Source organism: Ambystoma mexicanum, chromosome 12 (genome assembly GCF_040938575.1).
Source record: "Ambystoma mexicanum isolate Mex_15411 chromosome 12, UKY_AmexF1_1, whole genome shotgun sequence".
In the NCBI taxonomy this organism is placed as follows: Eukaryota; Metazoa; Chordata; class Amphibia; order Caudata; family Ambystomatidae; genus Ambystoma; species Ambystoma mexicanum.
The window spans coordinates 119,006,815-119,031,918 of NC_090936.1; the positions used below are offsets into that span (position 1 = coordinate 119,006,815).

At 45.4% G+C, this 25,104-nt stretch overlaps 1 protein-coding gene across 3 annotated transcripts in view; it reads left to right on the forward strand.

The window, feature by feature from the left end:
- Positions 1–25,104, forward strand: part of MPPED1 (metallophosphoesterase domain containing 1) — an 885,706-nt gene that overhangs the window by 792,904 nt on the left and 67,698 nt on the right. For 2 of the 3 annotated variants that reach the window (XM_069628130.1, XM_069628131.1), the window contains exon 6: positions 4,076–4,189. The exons of the other annotated variant lie outside the window; for it this stretch is intronic. In XM_069628130.1, the coding sequence (XP_069484231.1) occupies positions 4,076–4,189 (114 nt within the window). The remainder of the gene's footprint in view (positions 1–4,075; positions 4,190–25,104) is intronic. 3 annotated transcript variants of the gene reach the window in all.

Consider the following 25,104-nt stretch of genomic DNA (forward strand, 5'->3'; position numbering starts at 1 on the left):
GGGATTTCAGCAGAATTACCGTCAGTGGTAATACCGCTTTAGTAATTCTGCCGATTTTTGCCCGTAAAGTGGCAGATTCACCACCAGCTTTTTGCTGGCAGTAAATCCTCCATTTTACCACCAAACTCATAGTATGGTGCTGCGATAATACAGTGCTAATTTGACAGTACAGAATTACCGCTGCATTACCACAATTTGTACCTGCACTGCCATACTTGTAATGATGCTCATTGTGTTACTAATGTTGCAGGTGTAAATGATGCTTTTTTCTGTATATGCATTCTTTCTTGAGAAGCTCTAGCATACAAATATCCCAGTTTCTCTTCGAACAAGTTCTTCCCAATATGTCATTTCATTTTTTGATTTTTTTTGGTCTTTATGTTTTTCAATACAATCTAATATACTACATAGTTTCATTCAGCAGTATTTTATTTTTTAAAAAAATAATTATTTTTGCATTCAAAATATATAAAACAATTGCCAATCATCATGTGGACCCTGTATTTTGGCAATCTGTTACTGGCTGATCTTCCATTTCCGTGAGGTTCACCGCAGTCAAAACAGAAATTATGTATTCCAATTGTTCAACAGCCTAGAAGACCACCTTTTCCTGTTGTTGTTTAACTCCTGAATCCCTCTGCTCTTCACTCTGTGCCCAAAATATCAAAATATATCTATACTGAACTCTGCTTCATGGCCTCTCTAGTAACTTACAACTGAAACTAGCTATTCAACATGTATATGATTGGTTCCTTCCTCACAATTCACAAAACACTATGTAGCAACCTTGTCTTTGAAAAATGTACTACTACAATAACCTCCTGAATGGTCTTCGTTGTTACTTCTCTAGCCTGTAGACAAAATCTTCAATTTATTTAGCTGCATCCTACCACTTGCCACTCTCACTACACCATTCAGACATAAAGCTAGCTGTCGCTAAGCATACAACAGATAACTAGTTCATTTCCCTGGTATTCGAAGAGGTCCACTGACTTATTCCACCATATTGCATTTAAATGTTTCTCTCTACCTATGATGAAGTCCCATGGTATAGGCTGAGTGATGGGACTGGGGAGAAACTGGGGGCCCAGCGTTCTGTGATGCAGGCCCAGATGAGGTAAACAAAGGAACCCCCCTCCCCCAGGCTGCCTAGTGCGTCACCAACCTTAAGTGTATCACACGCTCATTGAACCCTAGTTTCCCAGAATAGTACTGCTAATCATGCCTCTTATGTGAATGATAAAAGAACAGTCTAACACTGCAACTATAATCACAAGCGTTCACTGTATTCCGGGAGACACAAACCAGCTCTTGAAACTTAGACCAGAAAACTGTTTTGCAGGACCTGCTTGTGAAGCACTGAAAACAAGATCCTGTGGACTCCCAAAACCAACATTCAGCAATGCTTTGACACTGTAGATGTGAGGCATCCGGATTAGTGCAACAAGGTTATATCATTAGATTGTGTAGGAGGATAATCAGCAGGAGGAGAGAGTGGATAGAGTGAAACAGAATGAGTAGGAGGGGTGGAGAAAAGATAGAATGAGTAGGAGATTGGAAAGTTCAGGAGATGGTGAAGAGCAAGGAGGTAGAGGATGATGAGCAAAGAGATGGAGGTCGAAGGTTGAGAAAGATCAAGAGCCGCTGGAGAAGAATTAGGAGGAGGAGTAGGAGAAGAATTTGAGAGAGAGGGTACTGAAGGAGGCTAGGATGTGGGACAACATGAGGAGAAGGGAAATGACATGCAAGGCAGACAGAGGGGAGGAAGTGGAAAGTAACCTATCAAAGGATATGAAACTGAACAGTTTCTTGAATAGGAGGAAGGATGCAGTAGAGGGGATAATGGAAGAAATTAGAACCAGGTGGCAGAGAAGACGTTTAAGAGAGGGGGTGAAGAGGGACCAACTTTTTGGGGTGTCAAGGAGGAAAGAGAGGAGAGCAACACAGCAGAGGAGGGAAGCAGCAGCGAGGAAGATCAGTCGGAGGAGAAGTTGCCCAAGACTTGGGACACTCTGTTGGTCAGACACCTACAACCCCAGTGCTGCCACAGACTGTGGCTATGTCTGCCAATGTCATCAGATGGTCTGAGCTTTGCAATTACTGAACCCAGACATTTCTGGACTGTAATCATCTGACCTATTGGCCACATGAACCCAAGGCAGCAGCATCTACTACCAAGGAGAGCCACATCTTGATAACTACAACAAGGGTGTAACCTAAAGACCATGTCAAGAAAGACGTGTTAGTGACCTTATTTGACCAATGGCTGGGTGAGCCGAAGGGAAGACAGGGGCATACTGGCCAACTACGGTCATTAAGCAAATTGGCATTGTTCACCATTTGTTTATATTAGTCCCATGCAACCTTGTTTTCATTCTACCATAAACCCATGGCACATTTATTTTGTAAAATAATTCTCTCTGAATCACATACTCTGGGCTTCGGTTGTCTGTTGAACCCACATCTGTGACAAGCCCCAATTGCTGTCTTTGTTCCCAAACCCTCTATGGAATTACCCTAGGCCTCATTCCGACTCAGGCGTTAAGGGGTTTACGGCGCCATAAACGGCGCCGACCCTTAACGCCTGATTACAAGGTTCCCTTTGCGGGATGGCTGTTTAACGCCTGCTTTTTGCAGGCGTTAAAAGCCCTGCCGCAATGGGACCTTGGCGATAATTACGGCACCGTAATTTACGGTGCCGTAATTATCGCCTTTCCCCATTCCCATTATGCCCTACGGGGCAAAAATGGGAATGGGGAAGGGGCCATTGGTGAATGGAGAATTACCGCACCACTCACCTTGGAATGGGGCGGTAATTCCGCCATCCACCATGGCGGAATTGCAACCTTAGCGGCATGGACCATGGTGCTAAAAGCACCATGGTCCTCCGCCAAGGTTGTAATGAGGCACCCTGTCTAAGCCCCCATTGTTCCAGCTTCAGCTTTACGTCCGCCATCTTCTTAGCTCTTCAAAAGCTAAAACAGCTTCCTTTACAACTGTGTGCCCTAGTCACCACTATGTATACCTTTAAAAGACCTCCCAAGCAACACCTCATCTGACTCTGAAGATAACATGACATTGCCATCGAACCCTGAGTACAGGCGTAAATGGGGATACACCTATCAAGGGTAGTAAGAGGACTCACCCTAACTCTCTCACTACTTTCACTAAACTAAAAAGTTGCACACTTATTGGTAGCCGATTACATATAACTTTATTTGTGTCGCTACCCATAGGTGTGTCTTAATTGGGTTAAAATATTTGTGTTGCTTCAATTAATATTATTGGATTCCAAACAAATAAAAATCTAATACAATTCACTTAATTTATAAATGAGTTTGCTAATGCTTGTCTTTTACCAAGATAACAATCAGTTTTTCTTTAGTTACCACGGCTGGGACCAGCCCGCCCGTGCCTATTTTTCTGTCTGTGAACCGGTTTCAGTGGTTCTCATAACCTTTCCGCTTTCTTCGGGACAAATAGTGTGCAAATTCTGTTAGTTTTAAAAAGACAAAGTGCAAATCAGTTGTCTGTTCATCACACCACATTTTCCAACTAAACTCACCAGAGAACTGTTTTTGTTATCACTGTGCTCCTTGTGTACTGTATCACTCCTCACAAGTTCGCCCAGCCGTCAGTAAATGTTTCCACTCATTGATATTCCTTCTATGTACTACTAAGTGTTACTTCATGCTCAAACTCTCAGTACAACCTTTACAATTAAAATACGTAAATACATGCAAATAAATATATTATCTGTGACTTTAAAGCTCGACTTCAAAGGTGGTATAATCATTATATACATGCAAATTGTATTGACTTTATCATTGTACATTACAGAAATGTGTTACAAAAGGTAACACTATATGTCTGTAGTATGTTTATTGTTCTATATTTGTATAATCTGTTTATATTTAATAACAAAACATTGAAAAAACGGCTGTAACATTCTGTTTAATTTTAAATTAATATATTGAAAGCACAGACAGTGTCCTTCAAGCATTCTAACACTAAAGACCTATGAATATTTAATTCTACTTGTTGATGCTCTGGTATCTGTTTTGTTTATTTCAAGGATTTCTAGATTGGGTACCAAGAAAAATGCAAAGAGTAGGTTGTGTAGAACTTTTGAATACAATCCAGAGAAGAGTACAACCAAGACTCCATGTTTTCGGACATATTCATGAAGGTCAGACATTTTTCATGTTTTGTGATTTCTAAAATGCAGGGTGTGTTATTTTAAAAGTTATAGGGCTCACTTACAGAAAGAAAGAAGTGTTGGGAGTAGAGCCAAAACTTCAGCAGACAGCACAGTATTCAACAATGACAAAATTGTTTGAAAAATAGTGTCCAAAGTTAGAAACAAAATCAAAGATTCAGTGGTAGGATGTGTGCTAACAATAGCCACACACAACAATTCAGTGGTAATATAGTCTTGCAGAAAATGGTGCTGTGCAGACACACTTCAGAAGAATGTACACTGCAAATATAGCAAGCAATCCATGGACAAAGAAGAGAAATGTGGTAGACCTCATTAGGCGCTGCATGATGCCTTTACAAATATATCCCTATGGCAGATGATATTTCTGGAGCAGGAAACCCCAGGTTCAGAACACGACACACAACATATTTTGGGTGTCGTAATAGCAACTCAGTTTGAACAATTCAGACCAGAGAAAATGATCAACGTATAGGCACGTTGCCAGCATTCCTAATACCTAGCTGATGTTTCCTCCTCCATACTGAATCCTGGTCTAAATCCCATGCTCTTCTATCTGCACACCATTTCCCTCGAGCCTACCATGTCCTAATGACCATCTACTTGCTGTTATTATTAAATTGTTCTTCATCTTCCTAACTATACATCCGAATTGGAAACACCAGATTCCAATTGCCTCATTGACATTAATTAATTGAGGGCATCTAGATACATTGGGCCTCATTCCGAGTATGGAGGTAGTCATGGTGCTATTTGTGCCATGACTACCTCCCATACCGGTACCGAGTCCGACCTGGTTCAATGGGGACTTACCGGTCCATTCCGACCTTGGAGGGACCGGTAAGTCCCCATTGAAAAAAACATTCCCCATTCCCATTTCAGCCACCATAGGGCTCAATGGGAATGGGGAAGTAGCTAATAACGGTACCGCAATTTGCAGTACCGTTATTAGCTCTCTGGTCCCTTAGCGGCTCCCGCTAAGGGCGCCTGGTAAAACCAGGCGCCCATTGCGGGTCCCGCTAAGGGACCTCGGAATAGGGCACAAAGGGATTACCGGCACCGATGTCCTTAACGGTGCCCGGTATCCCTTTGCGCCCACCTCGGAATGAGGCCCATTGTGTTGAATATCTGCATGATAGCAATCAAATACCTCATGCAGAATACCTTCTTGCTCTTCCACTTCCTTACTCCCTTTAGATATATACAGTTCAGTACTTTGCCACTTACAGACTTTACAGCCCCTTTTGTTCCTCTCCAGTCTAAGCAATTAGACTTGCTGGCCGGCTGTCATCCCCCAACAGGGATTGGTTTTTACCCTAGTACACAAATGAGTTGTTATTTCCGACCCTCTGACCCTAGTTCAAAAGTGCTTTTTCCAACCCCAACTGAAATAATCTTTCTAGATGATTCCTATTTGCCATACTCTCTCATTCCACTAATGCAAATTCTCCTCTTTCCTTTCATGAATCCCCTAAACCCTCTGCCCCAGTGGCTGCTCATCCCACCTTACTCTTCTATACATGATGCATGCAGCCTGTACCTGAATTGAGGCATGCCCTGGAACACCAAAGATGTGCCTAAGGCATACCCATCTGTGCTCCCCATGCACCAGGCTACTCACATCAGATAGTCAGCTATTCACTGACCTTTCTTCCTATCTTATATACTATTCTGCATCTGAACTTTAAGCTTTGCATACACCACCATCTCATGTCGAACATAAGGTAATCTTGCATCTAGGTAACTTCAAATGACTTATATGGTGTTCTCACCATGAAATTCAAGAATACAAATGTTTTCTGATAAATCTATGTATCTATTCTAATGCATTGCATATTTATTCCTAGAGGAGCCTGCCTTACTGTTGTCCATGACATATTATCTCTCTTTCTTTCCTGATGAGATAAAGAATTATCTGTAAAATGTACATTAGCGGCCATGTAGAATTTGTGTTGTCTGCAAATTAGGGTTTTAACAGTCTCACATAGAGACAGATGAAACCCGGTCTTTTAAATTCTTGCTCGTTCACTAACAACACTGTTTTTTGTTTATGATTCCTAGTATTAACATATACTACCTGCTGCAGCTAGGACATGATAGATCCTTCTGAGAGACCCCCTCTAACTTTATTTTGGTATTAGCTCTTTAGTATAAATTACTGATGAGACCATGAGGCTTCAGTGTCTCCACCGGCCTGTGAAGACAGGTTTTTTTTAAATATTCCTGACTCTCATGAGGTCTCCACAGATGTGCATCATCCTCAAGGATGTTATCAGGAACATGCTCCCTCCAGTACTGCCGCTAACACCCACGACCACCCTGCCCTTAGGTCCAGCGCCTCCGGGTCCAATGCAGCCCAGGCTGCCTACGCCAGTCCCCACGACACAGGCTCCCATGCCTCTGCCAGTCAGAGCAGCACTGTATCCGCTGCCGCAGCAGCTTCCAGCGCCTGTCAGTACGCCACAGCCCCCTACGCCCAGCACTCGTCCAGCGGCACCGGACCAACAGCACACACTGGTGGACACGGATGAGGAAGAAGACCCTGACACACCCTCATCGGTGAAGGCCTTTCATGAATGGCTTGCGGGCCTGGCAGAGTACTTGGGGCTCCCACAACCTGAGGTGGAACAACCAGAGGTGGGGGTCTTGGCAGAGGTTCTCATCTACGGCCCATGGCTGGAACGGGGATTCCAATGCAAAGGACGTGGTGGCACTTGCCAAAAAAGGATGACTCAAACCTCATTATACAGAGCCTACCAGAAGGCGCCTCAGCGCCATGTTTAGGCAAATGGATGGGGACCCTGTCTTGCTGACGGCACACCCCCAGCCACACTCTTCAGTGATCGTTGCAGCTTCACTCTACTCCAAGCCACAATCGTCCTCGGCTACATCAGCCTCTGCTCTCCTGGGTAAGAAGGAGAAGATCCTAGAAGCATATGTAAAGAAAATCTATTCCAACGCTTCTCTTCATCTTCGTCAGTCAAACGCTGACGCCATGCTGGCTGCTGTCAACTGGAGGCTCTGGCGAGAGTTTGCCGATATCCTTCCTGAACTCCCTGTGCAGAGCCAGGAGCGGTTCAAGGCTGGCCTGGCCGAAGCCAAAATGGTAGCACAGGATATAATGGAGTCCACAGTGGCCCACATCGACACCTCATGGTGTGCCATATGTATAGCTACCGACATGAGAAGGACAGCCTGACTACGGGCAACGAAGTTCAACCCTGATGTCCAGGAGCATAAAGTGGATCTTCCTTTTGAGGGTGGCTGCCTGTTCCATTCCAACACTGACGAGGAACTTGATAAGAAGAATAGTTCACAGACTGCCAAATCCTTATCGATCCTCACTAAGTGCATCCCCAAGGCATACAGCCAGGCGCACCAGCGCTCAGACATAGGTCGGTCCTTCAGAGGCTTCAGGGGCTTCCAGACGAGATGGTCCAGACAACCAGACAGATCCCCGAGCCAGCACAGATGAAAGCAACACAAGGCAGCTCACAAGGGCTTTTTTCCACTTCCCCTCCTCAGTCCCAGCCTCAGAGGGCAAAAAAGCAAGACACAACCATCCGGATACACGAGTCTCCGGTGGGGGGCATGCTTGCCCTTCACGCTCAACGCTGGCATACAAGGTTCACAGACCCATGGATCCTCTTGGTAGTATCCACAGGCTTCCGGCTCCAGATCCCTGCCTCTCCTCTCACCTCCCCTCCGCACCCATAGATTGGTACAGAAACTCTGTTGGTGGAAATTCGCTCGCTTGTAGAGAGTCAGGCAGTGAAGAAAGTCCCAGCCTCTCAGCAGGTCTGGGCTTCTATTCACAGATTTTTGCCTTACACAAGAAGAAACAGGCTGGCCTGAGAGTTGTGTTGGACCTTTCACCCTTGAACCTTTCCCTTCCTCTTCAAAAGTTCACGATGGTTACCCCAGCGTTTATAGCAGAGACATTGTGTTTGGTAGACTGGATGTGCTCCCTGGATCTGAAGGATGCCTACCTACATGTGCCGATCTGGCGACCCCATCGATCATTTCTGAGGTTCAGGATCATGGGGTTTCATTTCCAATACAAGGTTCTGCCCTTCGGCCTCAAATCAGGTCCCAGGGTCTTTACGAGATTGATGAACGCGGTGGCAGCCCTGCTCAGGGCCACCACGTCTACCCATACCTAGATGACTGGCTCATCAGGGCAAGGTCTCTGGAGACAGCCCAGCACACTGCCTCTGCCCTTATGAACACACTGAACGAGCTGGGATCTTCCATCAATCTCAAGAAGTCACAGTTGGAGCCCACGCAGAGTCTAACCTTCCTGGGTTTTATTCATAATACAATCTCAGAGAGGATTATCCCCTCAGATGACAAGACCTCAGCCATCAAGAAGGCCACTAGGCATTTTTCTCAACATAGCGGTTCCCAGGTGGTGCTAGTCAGCATCCTACATCATCTCCAACAGCACCTAGTCTGGTGGAGCATGGACAACAACCTACGAATAGGCAGGCCCTTCCGTCAACCAGTACCTCAAGTCACCATCACCATTGACTCATCCCTAGAGGGCTGGGGAGCTACCTTGGGCAGCCACAGTGTCCACAGAGTATGCTCCTGTCAGGAGCAGGTGGCCTACATCAACTGGCTCGAGTTGATGGCCATCTGGCTCGCTCTCGAAGCCTTCCTCCTGACGGTCAGCGGCAGGGCGATCCTCATTCAGATGGACAGCTCCACCAGCATGTACTAAATCAACAAGCAGGGTGGCACTGGGCCTCCTCCTCTCTGCACTCTGGCAATGAACATTTGGGAATGTGCTCTGCTATATGATATGCATCTGGCAGCAATACATCTTCCAGGGGAGTCCAACCAGGAGGCGGACAGACTCAGCAGGCTGGGTGAGGACACCTACGAGTGGCAGTTGGACGAACAGGCCATTTTGGGGATCTTCAACAAGTAGGGTCATCCTCAGGTGGATCTCTTCTCCACATGGTCCAACAGGAGGTGCCCCTAGTTCGCGTCCTGGTAGGGACAGGGCAGGGGCTCACTGGCCGACGCGATGCAGATCCAGTGGAACAACATGAACATGAACGTGTATGCCTTCCCTCCCACTCCCCTGGTCCACAGGGTAATCTGCAAGATCAGGGAGCCCAGGCACCTACGTTTCATCCTGATAGCTCTGTGGATGCCAGCTAGGCCGTGGTTCTCGGATCTACTCAGCCTGTCGGATCAGGCCCCGGTGCACCTCCCGCTGGACCCAGCACCTCTACTCTCTCAGCAGGGAGGCACGGTCATCCGCCACCACCCCCAGAAGTTAGCCCTTTCAGCATGGTTCCTGACCAAGTCACACTGAAGCATCTGCATCTGTCTCAGGCTAACCTAGACATTATACAGGGGGCTAGGAGTGATGCTACCAGGAGCCAGTACAAAAGCAAGTGGACCAGGTTTTGTCACTGGGCGGAATCAAAGGAGGTTGATCCGTTGACCTGCACATTGGATGACGTGCTATCCTTCTCTGCGCACCTCGCTCACTCGGGGGTGCAGGTAGACATCCCTTTCCCAACACCACCTGGACCAAGTCACAATCTGACCATGGGACAGAGACAACATAAGTATTCAGAATGAAGCCTTTCAGTGCATCACATCATCCAGCAGGATAAGGTCTATCCTTGAGAAGGAATCATGAACTATTCGGGTCTCCCCTTGGCTGTATCCTTGATATCTTTGCCCCAAGGACCTCCCCCTGCTTGAGCCTCTCTGTTTTCTTCTGTTTTCTGATCCGAATTAGGGTTGCTCTAATAGCTGATTTGAAAGCTTCCCAGAGCGTTTGGGATCCCACCTCCCCATTGTCATTGATGCTGAAGTATTCATTGATGTCCACCAATAGGGCTTCAGCCGCCTCTTTGTCCTTGAGTAGTGAGTCATTACATTTCCACCTCCATCCCTTTCCCAACACCACCTGGACCAAGTCACAATCTGACCATGGGACAGAGACAACACAAGTATTCAGAATGAAGCCTTTCAGTGCATCACATCATCCAGCAGGATAAGGTCTATCCTTGAGAAGGAATCATGAACTTGGGAGTAATATGTGCACGAGGGATGGGGGGTCTCCAGTGTTAGGTAGAGTTACGCAGTCTGTGATTTCCGATTCCCGGTTTATCTGGTTAAATCTGAGGGAGTCTCCATCTTTCTTCTGGGTTGATCCCCCTTCTCCCATTCTCTTCCTGCCCTGGTTGGATCTAGAACCGAGTTGAAGTCTCCTCCCGATTCCAGGGGGCTTTCGACAAAGAGCGGAACTCCCTATCAACTATGAGACCCAGACGATTCGAGATCATAATCGACATCCCTATTTGTTTTGTAGTGGCTGACGCCACCTGCAGAGCACCAATGGTTTTATCTTTCAACCCGGGTTCCCTTCCCCTCAACCAGTGTGTCTTCTGTAGAAATAGTACATTCAACTTAATGCGGGTACATTCTCTGATCACTAACAACCTTTTCGAGGGAGATTTAATCAGCATTGAGAGAACGTATCGACATATCGGCACTCGTATCCTTTTATCTGCTGTTCACTGAGTTTGAGGTCCAGGTTCCGCCCACCTGGCCATCTGTTGTTTTCTGCACATGTGGAGTTTGTGCCTGGCTGTTGCCCCCCTCCATTATGTAGGTGCACTTTCTGTGCATTAAGGCACTTCCAGGGGAATTATTGAACCTGAAAAAATTGACATTTGAAAAAAGAAGAAAAAAACAAAATTTGCTTGAAATAGTTGGAAAAGCACTGTTTTATTGCGCATTTTCATGGCGCTGCCATTTTTTAGCTTTTTAATACCTGAAGCACTATTTCCTGCTTATTTGAATGATTTTTGGCACTTCAAAGATGGCCAAAATTGTTTCTTTGTTGTGAAGACAGGCTGGCTGAGCTGCCTTTCCCTGTGCAGCACTCCCATTGGTTCCTGAGTGTCTTCTTCCATCCAACCAGGGACCGGCAGGCTTTAGCCGGCTCTCTCAACAAAGCCCACTTCTAAGGCCCCTGTCTGCTCCCTGTCCGCTTCCGAAATGCTAATTGGGGTCCTCCCTGCACCTTAACCGCCACCTCACTCCTCTAAGAAATCCGGATTTCATTAACATTGTCACCTCCGGAACATGGGTTAGATCCCTCCTTCTGGACACACTCCTACCACCTTTGACTATCACTGTTGTTTCTGCTTGTTTCTCCCATTTTGTCTTTCTGATGCGCAGTCCTTCTTAAAACCCTTTGCTAACATCTGAATCCCTGATTGGAAAGTCAAATCTTCCTGTTTTTGCTTTTTGCTAGAAAGTCAAATCTTGCTATTTTTGCTTTTTGCTTGAAAGTCAAAACTTGCTGTCCATTGCTATCTTCTCTGTACTTTGCTTGTATACTGTTGCTTTTCTGTAACTTGCCGGCCCAGTGATCTCACCACTCTCTTTTGTTCCACACCTACCTGCCTGCCAGAGGTATACTCAGGTCCAAGGCGCAGGAGTGGCGTGAACCAACCATCCTGACTATGGTCTTGGGGCCTGCAAGTCGTAGTTTACACAGACTTCCTTGACCAGAGCAGGGAAGGACGGTTAGCGTATCGATGGTTGGATGGGTTCGTGGGATTTTAGGGTAACCAGAGGCAACCCTATTCCATCTTGGATCACTGATAAGACACCAGAATCTTACCATGATGATACCTCCCCAGCGCTTACCTAACCCCACTACGCCATCTAAAAGGGATGACTTCATGTGTAACCCCATTCTGTCACCTATACCATTGAATCTCTTTAGAGATAGGAAAGATTCCTTGGAGGAAGAGGAGGAGGAGTTTTCAAAGCAATACACCCTAGAGCAGGAAGAACATGGACCCTACTACCCAGGAGTACCATACAAAAGCTCACTAGGAATAGAATACTCCAGCCATGTTCAAGGGAGTAAATCTAAACCTGAGGACCCCTTACCCTCAGAAATACCTTTCAAAGGGAAAAAAGAGAAAAGAGAAAATAATTCTCCATCGGTTGAACATCTCTTCACCTGAATAGATCCATCAAATCAAGGGAAGCCAGCACCAGTCAATTTCGGAGTCTCAACCATGTCCTTCCTGTAGAAAGGTTGGACACAAGGCACGAGATTGTCCTCTTAATAAACTCCCTCAACAACCTTCCACGGATGTTCTTTCGGCAGAAGGCCTGTGTTATAGGGAAAGGGTATGTGAGAAACCAGAGGCGTTTCTCCCAGGTTTTTCCTGGGATCCTTTGTTGAGGTGGCCAGGGGGAGGGCCATGGCTCTTGGATCCCAATCCTGGGTGTGGACGAGCAGGGGAGGATCACCTGGGCAGGGGGTCCTTGGAGACTGCGAGAGGAGCACCCTTGGGTGAGACGCAGTATACAATTTTTTCCAATGCACCCACACCCGATATCCCAGCAGTCTTTATGGGATGTTGTCACCAAAACGCCTAACTGAAACTCAGATCTAAGAAGGGAGCAAGCGTCGACCATCAAATGAAAAATAAGGCAATCCTAGTGGCGCTGTGTCAAAATAAAAGGGCCCATACTAAAGAAAAACCTATTGCCAGTTCCTTACATCTAATTATAGAAAGAGTGTGGGATAGGGTTTAAAAAAAAAGAAGGGTTCCATATACTAAGTCAGGATGTGATTGCCAGGGGTAGCACTGCCCCACGTTTTCAGCACGGGACAAGGTGGTACATTGGAGCACAGTAAACACTCAAGCTTTCTCAGCATGAGCCGATAGTTCTGGTTCCAGGTATCAGGTTCTTCGATGGTGAAGTCTCTTTTCATTAAAAAGTCTCTAGCCCATCGAGGCCTGATGTATCCAACAAACAAAAGTTATTTTCCACAGTTCACGTTGGGTGATGGCTTCACCCCTGGATCCCCCTCTTCCGGGCGCCGGCCCCTCACGTATCGTATTCAACCAATCAATTGAACAGTTCCTTTCTCAATGTACCTTGGGTGATGACTTTTCAACCGTGCATCTCCCTCGACCGGGCTCGGACCCACTTGACAAGGGGGGCAATTCACTTCCACATGTCTTCCAACATCTCTTACTTTCACAAGTCTTAATGTCTTTTTAAACAGTACTTCAGGCTTTGCCCCTGATTGTGGGCTTCCCTCTTCCTGGTTCATTCTCGCCAACCTTTACAGACAGTTCACTGTGAACACCCCTTGGTCGGATTCATTTCGATCAACACACTATTCTGGTTGTAGGCTTCCCTCTGCCGGGTTCACTTTCGCCAACTTCTACAAACAGTTCATATACTGATTTCACCATGCAGGATTTACTTCCCTTAGCTTCATAATCATCTGTCGGTCAAAGACTTTCAACAGTACAGAGGATTTTACAAGACCTCGGTAGGACCACTTTTACCTCTTTTCCCCTCTTCTCAAGGGCTTCTGGTTAGGGTAGTCTATACCATTGGGTAATTGGCCAGAGTTTCCTGCCTGAGCACCCACGTGGTGCCGGACTCCTCTGTTGCTGGTTTCCCATCAATTGTATTTTTAATTCCTTCAATGTTCAAATTTAGCCATTGGCTACTTTTCATTCAACACAGTTCAGTTTCTTATTGATTCTCCCCTCGACTCCCCAGCTGTGATGAACCGCTTGCCTTTCTTTATCCTTGGAGTCAACCGAGTCCAGCATCTTTCCCCGGCTTGGTTATCAGCCGAGGAGGGTCTTGCATACCATTGACATCGCAGTCTCATGTTTCCATCTGCAGAGGTTTCACAGGCCCGGGTCGGAAAGTGCAAAGGCACTTTTATCCTTGTCACCCTCTCGGTATTCGCCGTCTTTCACCTCCTCTTGAACTGCTGTGCCGTCTGCCTTGCTTGTCCTGTGCTTTCATGCTCCACCTTTTAACCCTGTGGGGATGCGAAAAGACTGTCAGTTGGGTGTGATTCTGGTCAATTGCCTGACTTTGCTAGACCCGTGTATTGGGGCATGTCAGGTAAACGGCTCTGCTGTTAGTCCGTTGTCTTACGTGTTGTGCGAAAGTGTTCATGATGGGAAAGGGGGAGGGCAGTGTTTTGGAATATCCTATGTGGAAGGATGGGAAAAAGGTGTTGAAAGAAGGGAGATACTGCGTCCGACCCTTCGGTGTCCCACTTCCCAAGAAGCCTCATCCAGGTGAGCCACCCTCACTAGTCCACACCCAGGAACTGGATCAAATAGCAATGGCTGTGTCCTGGCCACCTGGATGACAAATCGCAGGGGACTGGCCAGGGAGACATATTCAGGTTTCTCACATAGCCCCAGCTGGGTAGGGTCCTAGAGAGTGGGAGAGAGCCTTAAAGGACACAGATCACAGTACAAAAGTAACCACAGTTAGGCGGGGGGCTAGGGAGTGGGAGATAGCCTAAAAGACACAGATCACAGTACAGCAATAACCACAGTTAAGGGGGAGGGGTGGTTTCTAGAGAGTGGAAAAGAGCCTAAGGACACAGATCACAGTACAGTAGGAACCACACGTGAGGACCTAGAGAAAGACACAATAGTACAAAGTATGGCTAACCGCTGGAAGGGGAGAGCCTAGGGTTTAGTTTAGTTTAGTTTCTTTATTTGTACCATGCACCAAACCATCGGGTAAGTGGGTGCTTGAAGTTTATCTGGGTTGCGCAGAGACAAGTACGTTATGTCAGACAGTTGGGAGGTTGGGAGGAAGTATGCGCTAAGGCTGGGGAGTTTAATAATGAGCAGTAGTGGCTGCTCCCCCTACCCGCAGCTTTCTTACCTTTTGGACGCTGATGGTAAAGAGCTGCATCTCGCGATTGCACTCTGCGCCACTAAGATCACTTTAAATAGGGGTATTTGTTCTGTTTACAGCCCCCTCAACAATATGTAGCGGGGGATACTGTTCGGTGAAACAAGTCATGGCCAATGGAGTACCTGCTAATGAAAATGGCTCCTATCTTAAGTAAGTGGCCAGTTCATTTGGCAATACACACATTACACGGGCCGCGGTAGTTGCTTAACCCATAGAAAGACCACTTTTTCGTCAGCTTATAACTTCGCTCCCCTTGGAGGGATCGTCACCAAACAGCTGGCTCTGAATTATTTTGCCAAGTTGGGTGAGGTTTTGTGCAGGGGGAACAAAGTTAAAAGGGGGGGGTCCTAATTATTTTTTTCTCCATCGATTGAGTGGGGAAAAACTTTGCGCACGGCTACAGGCCGAACGGTTGGACGGATTTTCGCCAAATTTGTGGCAGGAGCGGGGGCTTGGGTCAGAAAGCGCGCTTTTCTGTGTTCGGTGGAAATCCAACCAATACTTATGTTGCAAAGTACTAAAATATACGTCCCAAAAAATGTTTGCTATCTGGGTCCGCTCTGTGGATCCATTTCCCTGTTCGCTGCGCTGACCAAAGTCTCATTGGCCTGTAGTATGCTGTGATGTCGGCAAACATTGGACGTGGCCGGTGGTTGGCTTGAGGGAAGCGTGCTGTGCGTCAGTTTTTGGGAAACGCCGTCATGGTGCATCGGAGGATAGTGCAAGGGATAATGCGGAAGGGGTTGCAAAACATGGTTTGCAGGATCGGGTGGGTGAAAGAGGGCAAAGCGAAAAATGTTTAGTGCTGTAGCCTAGTGCTGCTGGTGGTTATGATGACTTTGTGCGTTTGCATTGTTTTATGGCAGTGGGTTTGTGGCAAAATGTTCTCATGCTTGTGTGCTTTGCCTTAGAGTGGTTGTGGGTAAGATATAGGCTTTTGAGTGCGTTGGCAGAGGCTGTAGGCCTCCCCTTGTATCCAAAAGCCTAGGTCTTGGGCAGCACCCCCGCAGTGCAATGCCTCCATGCATGGGAGAGCAGTGAGGCAATTTGCGGGTAGGTCAACAGGCGAGTACCTTCTGTGGCAACGGCTTGGACGCTGCCTTGGGAATGGGGACTGGATTGCAGATGATGGGAAAAAATTGAGAATGGGTGACATTGCTACATGGAAGGATTTGTTACCATCAGCGTTTTGCTATATGGACCATGCACGCAGCTACTCTTATATGCTTTATTGGCGGGTAGCTGCACAGGCGAATATCATATTTTGGTCAGTGCAGGCAGACTGCTGTGGGGATGGGGAGTGCATTGGAGACACTATGAGGATATTTGCAGTTGATGTACTATGTTGTGTTGTGCCTGCAAAGCCCATACTGCATTGTGTGCATGGCTACGTCCCTTGGACATAAAATTGTGGCCAATGGTTGGATGTAGGTGTGAGAATGTTGCCTTGTATGGGTCAGTTAGTGTACCCATAAGTATCTGTAGTCAGGAAAGCTCTGTGGCCACATGTTCACATGCATGCCTCTATTGCCTTCCATTGGGTGTGTACCAGGACTAGGCTCTTGGGGGCATGGGTGGAGTCCGTAGGCCTCCGCATGTACCCAAGAGCATAGGTCTTCGGCACAACACCCGCAACGCAATGCAGGCATGTATGGGACCACTTTGATAATGGTGTGTGTATTGCACACATACGTACAAAGAGTGCATTCCCATTGCCTTTCTTCATTTGCATAGGTTATTATACCCATACCTTCTGATATCCCGCTATTGGCTAGGGGTGCCGGTGGTTATGTTGCCGTTGTGGGTTACCATTTTGTTGTGGCGGTGGGTAGGGGTGTCGGTGGCTGTGGTACGTGTGTGAAGTATGTTGTGGGGCGCCATGTTCCCATGCATGCCTCCATTGCCTTGGAGTGGTAGTGGGCAAGGCCTAGGCTTTTGGGTACATTGGTGGAGGCCGTAGGCCTCCGGATGTACCCAAGAGGCTAGGGCTTGGCCACAGCCTTGCTTCTGTGAGCGCAGTAAGACATTGGCACATGGAAGGATTTTTTTACCATCACCGTTTTGCGATATGGACCTTTTTACGCAGCTACTCACTTATAATTCATTGGGGGGTAGCTGCACAGGCGACCTTCATTTTTTGGTGAGAGCAGGCAGACTCCATTGGGGATGGGTAGTGCATTGGAGGCAATATGAAGGTATTTGCAGTTGGTGTATTATGCTGTGTTGTGCCTGCAAAGGCGTACTGGCCTCTGTGCATGGCTAGGGCTCTTGCACCTAACAGTCTGGCTACTGTTTGGAAGTAGGTTGGAGAATGTAGCCTTGTTTGAGTCCGTTAGTGTACCCATACGTACCGGTAGTCAGGAAAGCTACGTGGCCACATATTAGCATGCATGCCTGTATTGCCTTCTAGTGGGTGTGTTTAAGGACTAGGCTCTTGGGTTCATGGGCTTAGGCCATAGGTCTCCGCATGTACCTAAGAGGCTAGGGCTTGGCCCCAGCCTTGGTTCAGGGAGGGCAGTCAGACATTGGCACATGGAAGGAATGTTTTACCATCACAGGTTTGCGATATGGACCTTTTACGCAGTTACTCACATATACTTAATTGGCAGGCAGCTGTAGAAGCGACTATCCTTTTTTGGCGAGTGCAGGCAGACTCCATTGGGGATGGGGAGTGCATTGCAGAGAATATGAGGATATTTCCAGTCGGTGTGCTATGTTGTGTTGTGCCTGCAAAACCCCTACTGGCTTTTGTGCATGGCTGGGGCCCTTGGACCTAACAATCTGGCCACTGGTTGGAAGTAGGTTTCGGAATGTTGCCTTGGTATGTGGATTGCACAAATATGTAAAAAAAAGTACATTCCCTTTGCCTTAGGTTATTTGCATACGTTATTATAACCATACCTTGTGACATACCATAGACTTTTAAATATGTAAGTGTCCTAAGGTATGCGCCTTTGTAGATCATTGTGGAGGACATGTTATAGTCCCTACAGCAGCATTGGTGAGATAAGACACCATTTGCGTTTGGAATGGTGTGGCCGTGAACAGAACTTGAGGGAGTGTAGTAAGAAATTGGGACATGAAAAGATTTTTTGACCACGTAACTTTTGCGACATGGCCCATGTATCCAGCTACTGACATATATTTAATTGTCGGGTAGCTGCACAGGCGACTACCTTCAGAACCCATTGGGGATGGGGGGTGTATTGCAGATGATATCGGGATTTCTGTAATCAGTGTACAATGTTGTGTTGGGAGTGGCAAGCCCCTATCGCCGTGTATGCATGGCTACTGCCCTTTGACCTAACAGTCTGGACACTGGTTACTGGAGGTAGGTTTCAGAATGTTGCCTTCTTTGGGTTTGTTCTTATACTGATATGTAACTCCAGTATACACTCTTGGAAATATGTATGTCCCCTGTGGGTGCTCACAATTACAGAATGGTTGTGGAGGACATTTTGCAGTTGGTACACCACTGGAGGTGGCGGGAAGTGCCTGCACTTGCTTATGGTGTACGTCATTGGCCTTGTTGCGATTCATGGACTGAGATGCCACCATTTATGTTTCGTACGGTGTGCCCCTCACAATACCCTGTGCTTTGAGAGTGAAGGAAGATTTTGCAAGATGACATGAGTAACTAAGCATTACACATGTAAAGTATGGATAATGTACAGACCAACCCACAAAGATTTGCAGCCGACAACCTCATCAACGCCGTTCAGTCCAACCATATACAGAACGGCAGGCCATCTGACTGTTAGCTTTGTTTTGCGTACTTGTCAGATGGCCAACAAACGTGGTTGGGGCTTCTACTGTGTGCAATTGTAATGTGTGCATCGCTTCCATTACCTATACGTGTGTGCGGCATACACCATCGCAGCAGTCACTGGCGTCTGACTTTACTTGTGGATCGTCCTTCCTCACAGTGTGCACTCCAGGTATTTTCTTTATGTGCGTGCCAAGCTTAGTGCACTCTGTCATGTGAGCTCCTAGCTCCGTAAAGGAAAAACATAAACAAAAGTAAGAGCAGACATGCGCACACAGAGCATTCATTCCAGAACATTCCCATAGTTTACGAACACCACAGTGAATGTTTGCAAGTGCTTTATTTTGCTACAGAATGTTAATGAGAATGTGTAAGTTGGCTGCATTCACTGCTCTTTTATTTTGCAAACAAAATCCAGTGAGCAACGCCGTGTGTGCACTTCTGTACTTCTGTTCTCGTCTAGCAAAGTGGGAAAAGGAGTACTTAGTGGTGCTTGGTGGGCTGTGTGGAACAACATATTTTCTTTGAAAGGTAGACAAGGTAGCAGCTGTTGCCTCTGGGATGACTTAGAGCAAAAAGGTTTGCAGGTTGGTTCGTATTGCCGGAACCGCAAATGGACATAGAAGCCCATATCGGTCAGCCCAGATAATAACGACGGAAAACAAATTCCTTATGGTAATCTTCCAATGCTTGGTCCACCACCCGTCTATTGGAATGTGGAAGGGGTGGCACGCGCAGTAAGGTGCAAGATATCTGAGAAGAAAGAGGAATAGGAGTAGATGTAAGTAGCCAGTATTAGTGGCAGCACACTGAACAAGAGTTTGTGGGAAGGATCTCGTAATAGCTGGCTGCCTCATGGACCATGTACTGTGTGTTAGTGAGTAGCGTCATATGTTAACCCCTTGCCTTAAATACACTGAGGGTGCGTAGAACTGGTAATTGTGTGAAAGGACATAGTAAAGGCAAAACAGGGAATTTAGCACTGTACGAGTGAGCAGAAGATGTGCTGGTTTAGTGCCGGAAATGCATTCCCCTTGCGTCTTGTCATTTATGTCTGGATTTGCAGGGGGTCGGTAAGAATACCAACAAAAGGAAGTACAATCACAGTTGCAATGTACGGGGAATGGTGGAGACATGGCACTGTAACGGCACGTCCTTACTGCCGTCACAAAGCTCCGTACAATGTAGAGAAAGTGTGCGGTACAGTACATTTATTAATATGCATACAGAACTGCAACTTAATACATTTTATTCATAATACACATGTGATATAAAGTTGTACTTGCATAACTTGGGAAAATTCCATGCTTGCATTGGGTGGCCGAGAAATTGCAGTGTACGGCGTATGGAATCGTTGCAGACTACCTTTGAGGGTACATGGGCAGAGCAACTGAGTGTAAGTTATGTATCCTTTTTTGCTACACTTCTATACAATGTCTGACCTTGGAGCTAAACATGCTTCCCCCTCAAGGCTGTTTTACAATGAGCGTTTGTCCTGGAGGTATGTTAAGTTTCGCTTTCCGGATATGATGCTAGAAAAAAAGGAATCAACCGGCAACGTGTTTCGATTGTAGCATGCATTTCCGAATGTTGGTAGTGTCATTACGGTGAAGGTAGTATGACGTATAAGTAGAGATGATGGTGCTGTTCACAGGCTGCCCTGAATGCACAGATGGCAACATACATAAAATGTGCTACTACAGTACCTAACGAACATTTTTATGTGCAGTGTGTTATGAGGCAACGGTGGACGATGGCAGCCTGTGTGTTCGCTGTGGGTGGGTGGCCCATCGTACGCAGTATGGTGTCGTGCCGCATGAACATGTTTGGGGCTGCCGTTCAGCAAAAAAAAGGAATTACTGCGTACGGTATTCAAACATTGTAGGGGGTTATGGTGTTTAAATTGTTTCCTTCATACAATAAGAAAGGGAAACAGAAGTTTAAAAAGTTAAGCAGTAACGCAGTGTTTGCAATATGGCTGCCAAGCTATGAACAATGCCCTGCAGTGAAATATGTGTTGGATACCTTTTTTTGAAATGGTATATACATAACAATGAAAATGACCTAATGGACTACACAGTACCAGTGGAAAGGAAGGAGCCAAATGTTGCAGCAGTTAAGACAGTTACGTAAGATGTTTGGATGCATTCATAAATTTGCATTGTTGTGATTGTGCAGATTATCATGTTGGTTACTGTAGTGTAGTGCATTCAGTGTGTTCACTTGCTGTAGGCTTAGGTGAACAGTGTGCGTAGGAAACAGGTTATCTATTGTGTGGAAGAAATGTCAACTGCAGTGGCTAAGGGGTAGGTGGCTGTGTTATGTGTGGGGTTAGTGGTACGTGGATAGATGTTTGTACGCATAGTTCTACAGTGCCGCAGCAATTGTGGGCAGGGTGTACAATATTGAGTGCATGGCTGGATCCCCTACACTGTACTGGGTGCAGTGAAGCATGTAGGGTGTAGGTACAAGCTGCGTAGTGCAATGTAGGTGTGCATTGCAAATGGTGGCGTTGCTATGTGTATTGCAGAAATATGTGCACACATTGCACTGTGGACATAGTAGAGAAGTTTAATACCAATAGTTGCATACTTACTGTTTGGATTGAGTAGGGCTTGTACTTCGATTTGTGTATCAAATGTGAAATGTTGTAGTACTGGTTGCTGCATTATCTGTGGGAAAAGAGAACAGAACATGTTAGAGCAGGCATGTTGTTACTTTGCAGTTCACTACATAGCATTTATTTCTTTACTTTGCCGGCCCTCATAACTAGTACTTCCTAAATACTATACTCTGAACCAGTGTACTGTGCAGTGAGCACAGTTCCTGTGTTTCATTGCATAATCATTGGGTCTGTGGGGAAAAAAATCCATGGTGGATTTAAAACAAAACATCCACATTTCTTTGCTACTATGGTGCATAATGAATGATAGTCACGTTTGGAGTGGTTACAGCACTTTTTAAGGTGTACTCTTGAAGTAGGAGGAAATGTAATTTACGATTTCTGGCCTGTACATGTTGGTAGGATGGGTGGGGTTGTATAGCAGGTGGTGTTTTGTAAATGTTTACATGCTTCTTTTTTGTACCACTGTTTCTTTATGCGTTTGATTGCTGGTGGTGGTTTGTAAGTATTGTGGCATTGTACTGTGCTACTGCAGAATTGTGATGGTAGTTACGTACCTGTTGGCGTACTGTAACTGGTCATACTTTGGAAGTGTTTCACGATATGTTTGTAGCACAGTAGTTGTTGAAGGTTGAGTTGGGTTATTTTAATGCTACAAATAACATTGTAGTATGCTGGTTGCAGTTAGATACCAGTTGGTGTATTCTAAGTGTTTACAGTGTCCTATTCGTAAAGGGTATGTTTAGAAGCTTGTGCATTCCTGTTGCTACTTGCACATCTGTGTACATTCTGAAGTGGTAGTGTACCATTATGGATTTACGTGGTGATAGGTCCATAGGTCTTGGAGTTGTATGACTATTCTTAGAGAGCTGGTGAGTGATTTGCATACATGGTGGTTTCAGGAGTTACTGAGGATAGTTTTGAACCCTCATACTTAGTACTTTCCCTTCCACGTATCCTGTGGAAAATACTGCTACTGTGATTTTTTTACACGTATTGTTTGTGTGAGTGTATTCATTGGGTTCATTGGGGATAAAATTGTCCAACACACACTTTATAGCATTTCGTCAATGTTTGCAGTATGGTAAGTTGCTTTAGGTCAACAGTGTGGAAGGAAAAAAAATGTGTGCACTTACAAAGGTACTGCTTGGTGCCGGGGAGTAAGGTATAGTAGGTTTGTACATCAATGAGTACATTTTGGCTTCAAGAATATTGTAGGCATTTGCAAGATTTGCAGATAATCTCTGCTTTGGACTGATGGAAGTATGATTGCATTCCCACCATGACCATTGCTTTCTAATGTATGCAGTATAGAGGCCTCCATTGGTTGAGTTGCCTGTTTGGTAGATTATGGCTACTGTTGTGAAGGTTTTCTTGCCAAGTGATACCTGTCCGTGTGTGAAGGCAGTAAGTCTGCAGTTGTTTTTGGTTCCATTGGCATTGTATCTTAGCAGCATTAATATTACATATTGGCTATGTGAGTGAATATGTAGCATTGAACGGTTATCAGAATTGCACGACATACACCATATGCTGTGGTTTGCATTTTGCACCAGTTGCTGAAATGGAATGGAGTCACATTTCGGTATTGATACATACACAAAGTATTTGTTAGGGACTTGTTCCTGAATGACATGGTTGCACAGACTGCATGTATTTTTCCACATGTAGGAAATGTGAAAGATTTCATTTATGAGTATGTTTTACTTTCCAGTATTGCTAGTAAGTACATTAGAAATTACTGTGGATCTTCTTGTCTGTTTAAAGTGAATTTCACCACTCCAGCACTGTAGTCCAATTCTTGCCTTATTCTTGAGACACTGTAAATGGTTACAGGATTACTTACTGCATTTCTGTGAAGGATGAGCATTTGCAAACACAACTGGTCTGTTCCAGCAATTGCTGGCATTTGGAATAGAACATTCATTGTTACATTTACATATCAATTAACACCTGTCGTATTTGAAAATTTGAATGTACCAGGTACTTCTGTGTCTGAGCACTTTGATGGAAGGGTACGTGGTTTCTTTGAAGAGGAACTTTTTTTGTGGGTGGTGTTGGGTATGTTTTGTGTTTTTTTACTTCTTTTGTGTGTGCTTTTGGTAGTTGATGTAGTATGAGTTGCTTTCAATTTCTTTGATGGTACTGTTGCCAAATCATTTACAACTTCCCATTGAATGAGCCTTGTTTTCAAACCTTTTGGTTTCTGAAGAATAGGGTACATTTTCAGATAGGGTGTGTGTACAGTGCATGTAGTCTATTGTACTCTATGATGCAAGGAATGTCTGCACTAATGCAGTTGCATCATAATTCACTAGATACAGTCCTTCCAGTGTACATAGCCATGACAGTGCTACGTAACTCATGCCTTCTTTCAAGACTGTGCTGTCAATATCAATCAATGCTTGATCTAATGTTAGACCTTGCGATTTATGAATAGTTACTGCATAAGCTAGCGACAGAGAAAACTGTTCTCCGCATACATACATGTCTTTGAAAAGAAGGAATCACGCCCTTGTGTGTCCTATATTTTTAACTTCTGAAATTTTGTCAAACCTGATGTTCACAAACTGAATGCTGTTGTCCTGTGGGTATGTCTGGAAGCCAACAACTGTACCAAGTGCCCCATTAACTAAACCTTGCTCTACGTCAATGTTACGCTTTAGCATAACTCTACAGTTGACACATAATGTTAACATTTTCTCCAAACCAGTTGTGTTGGAGATAGAGTTCTCTAAGGTTTTTAGTCGTGCTACGCCTTGTTGACACATAGGTATTCATACCGTGTACGTCCAATTTGTCGGTGCCATGAATTTCCACTAGTGGTTGTTTTTCTTTTTTCAGCATTGTTGCATTCAATTGTGCAGAGCGGGCTAGAGTTGGCATTAAGGACATACAGCTGACATTTTTCTGAGCTAATTGTTCCATGACATCAGTAGCACATGTGTTACGCCCGTACAGCTGATGGATGTGTCTAGTATTGAGGGTACACTGTGCCTCCTTTGATAGTACACCAATCTGTATGTTTTTTAAAATGTTGGCGTAGGTGAGGTCTGCAGACTGACTCGTGTTTTGAGTTAGTTCTCTGTATTAGAAATGTTGCCAGAGATTTACATTCCCGATGTTTCCAAGAATTTCAAGGAACAATTTGTGTCCTAAGGTTTTGAAGATAGGTTCACCTTTCACTGGTGTTAACTGAAGGGGATCTCTGAAAACAATTACATGTTTTCCGCCAAAGAGTTCTTCGTAGTCTGTTTTGAGGACCTATTGCAATCTGAGGTGAATCAAAGCCAACATTAGGTTGGGGACCATGCTCACCTAATTTATTAGGAGCATTTTCATTTGTTTCACAACTCTGCATAGCTCCATAGCAGATTCTGCTGAAAGTTAAAGTACTCTCATTTGTTTTGGTGTTCTACTGGAAGGAGTAGCAATCGGTGTAGAGTGACTCCACCTATGTTGTAGGCAGCCAAACCTGTAGGGGCGGTTTCAACAGCAGAAAGGTTGTTGTTTTTTAATTGTTGGAGGTATTTACTCATACTTTTTACTAAGAATGTTTTACCTGACCCAGCTTCACCACTTAAATACAGCAGTACAGGTTTGTAGTTGTCACAGGTGCAAGTTTTACTTTTGCGCTGTATACCATGTTCAATTGTTTCACTTACTTCTAGAAAAATGGTACGCTGCTCATTGTTTAGTTGGGATTTCAGTACTGCCAACTCTTCTGCAGATTGCTCATACTGA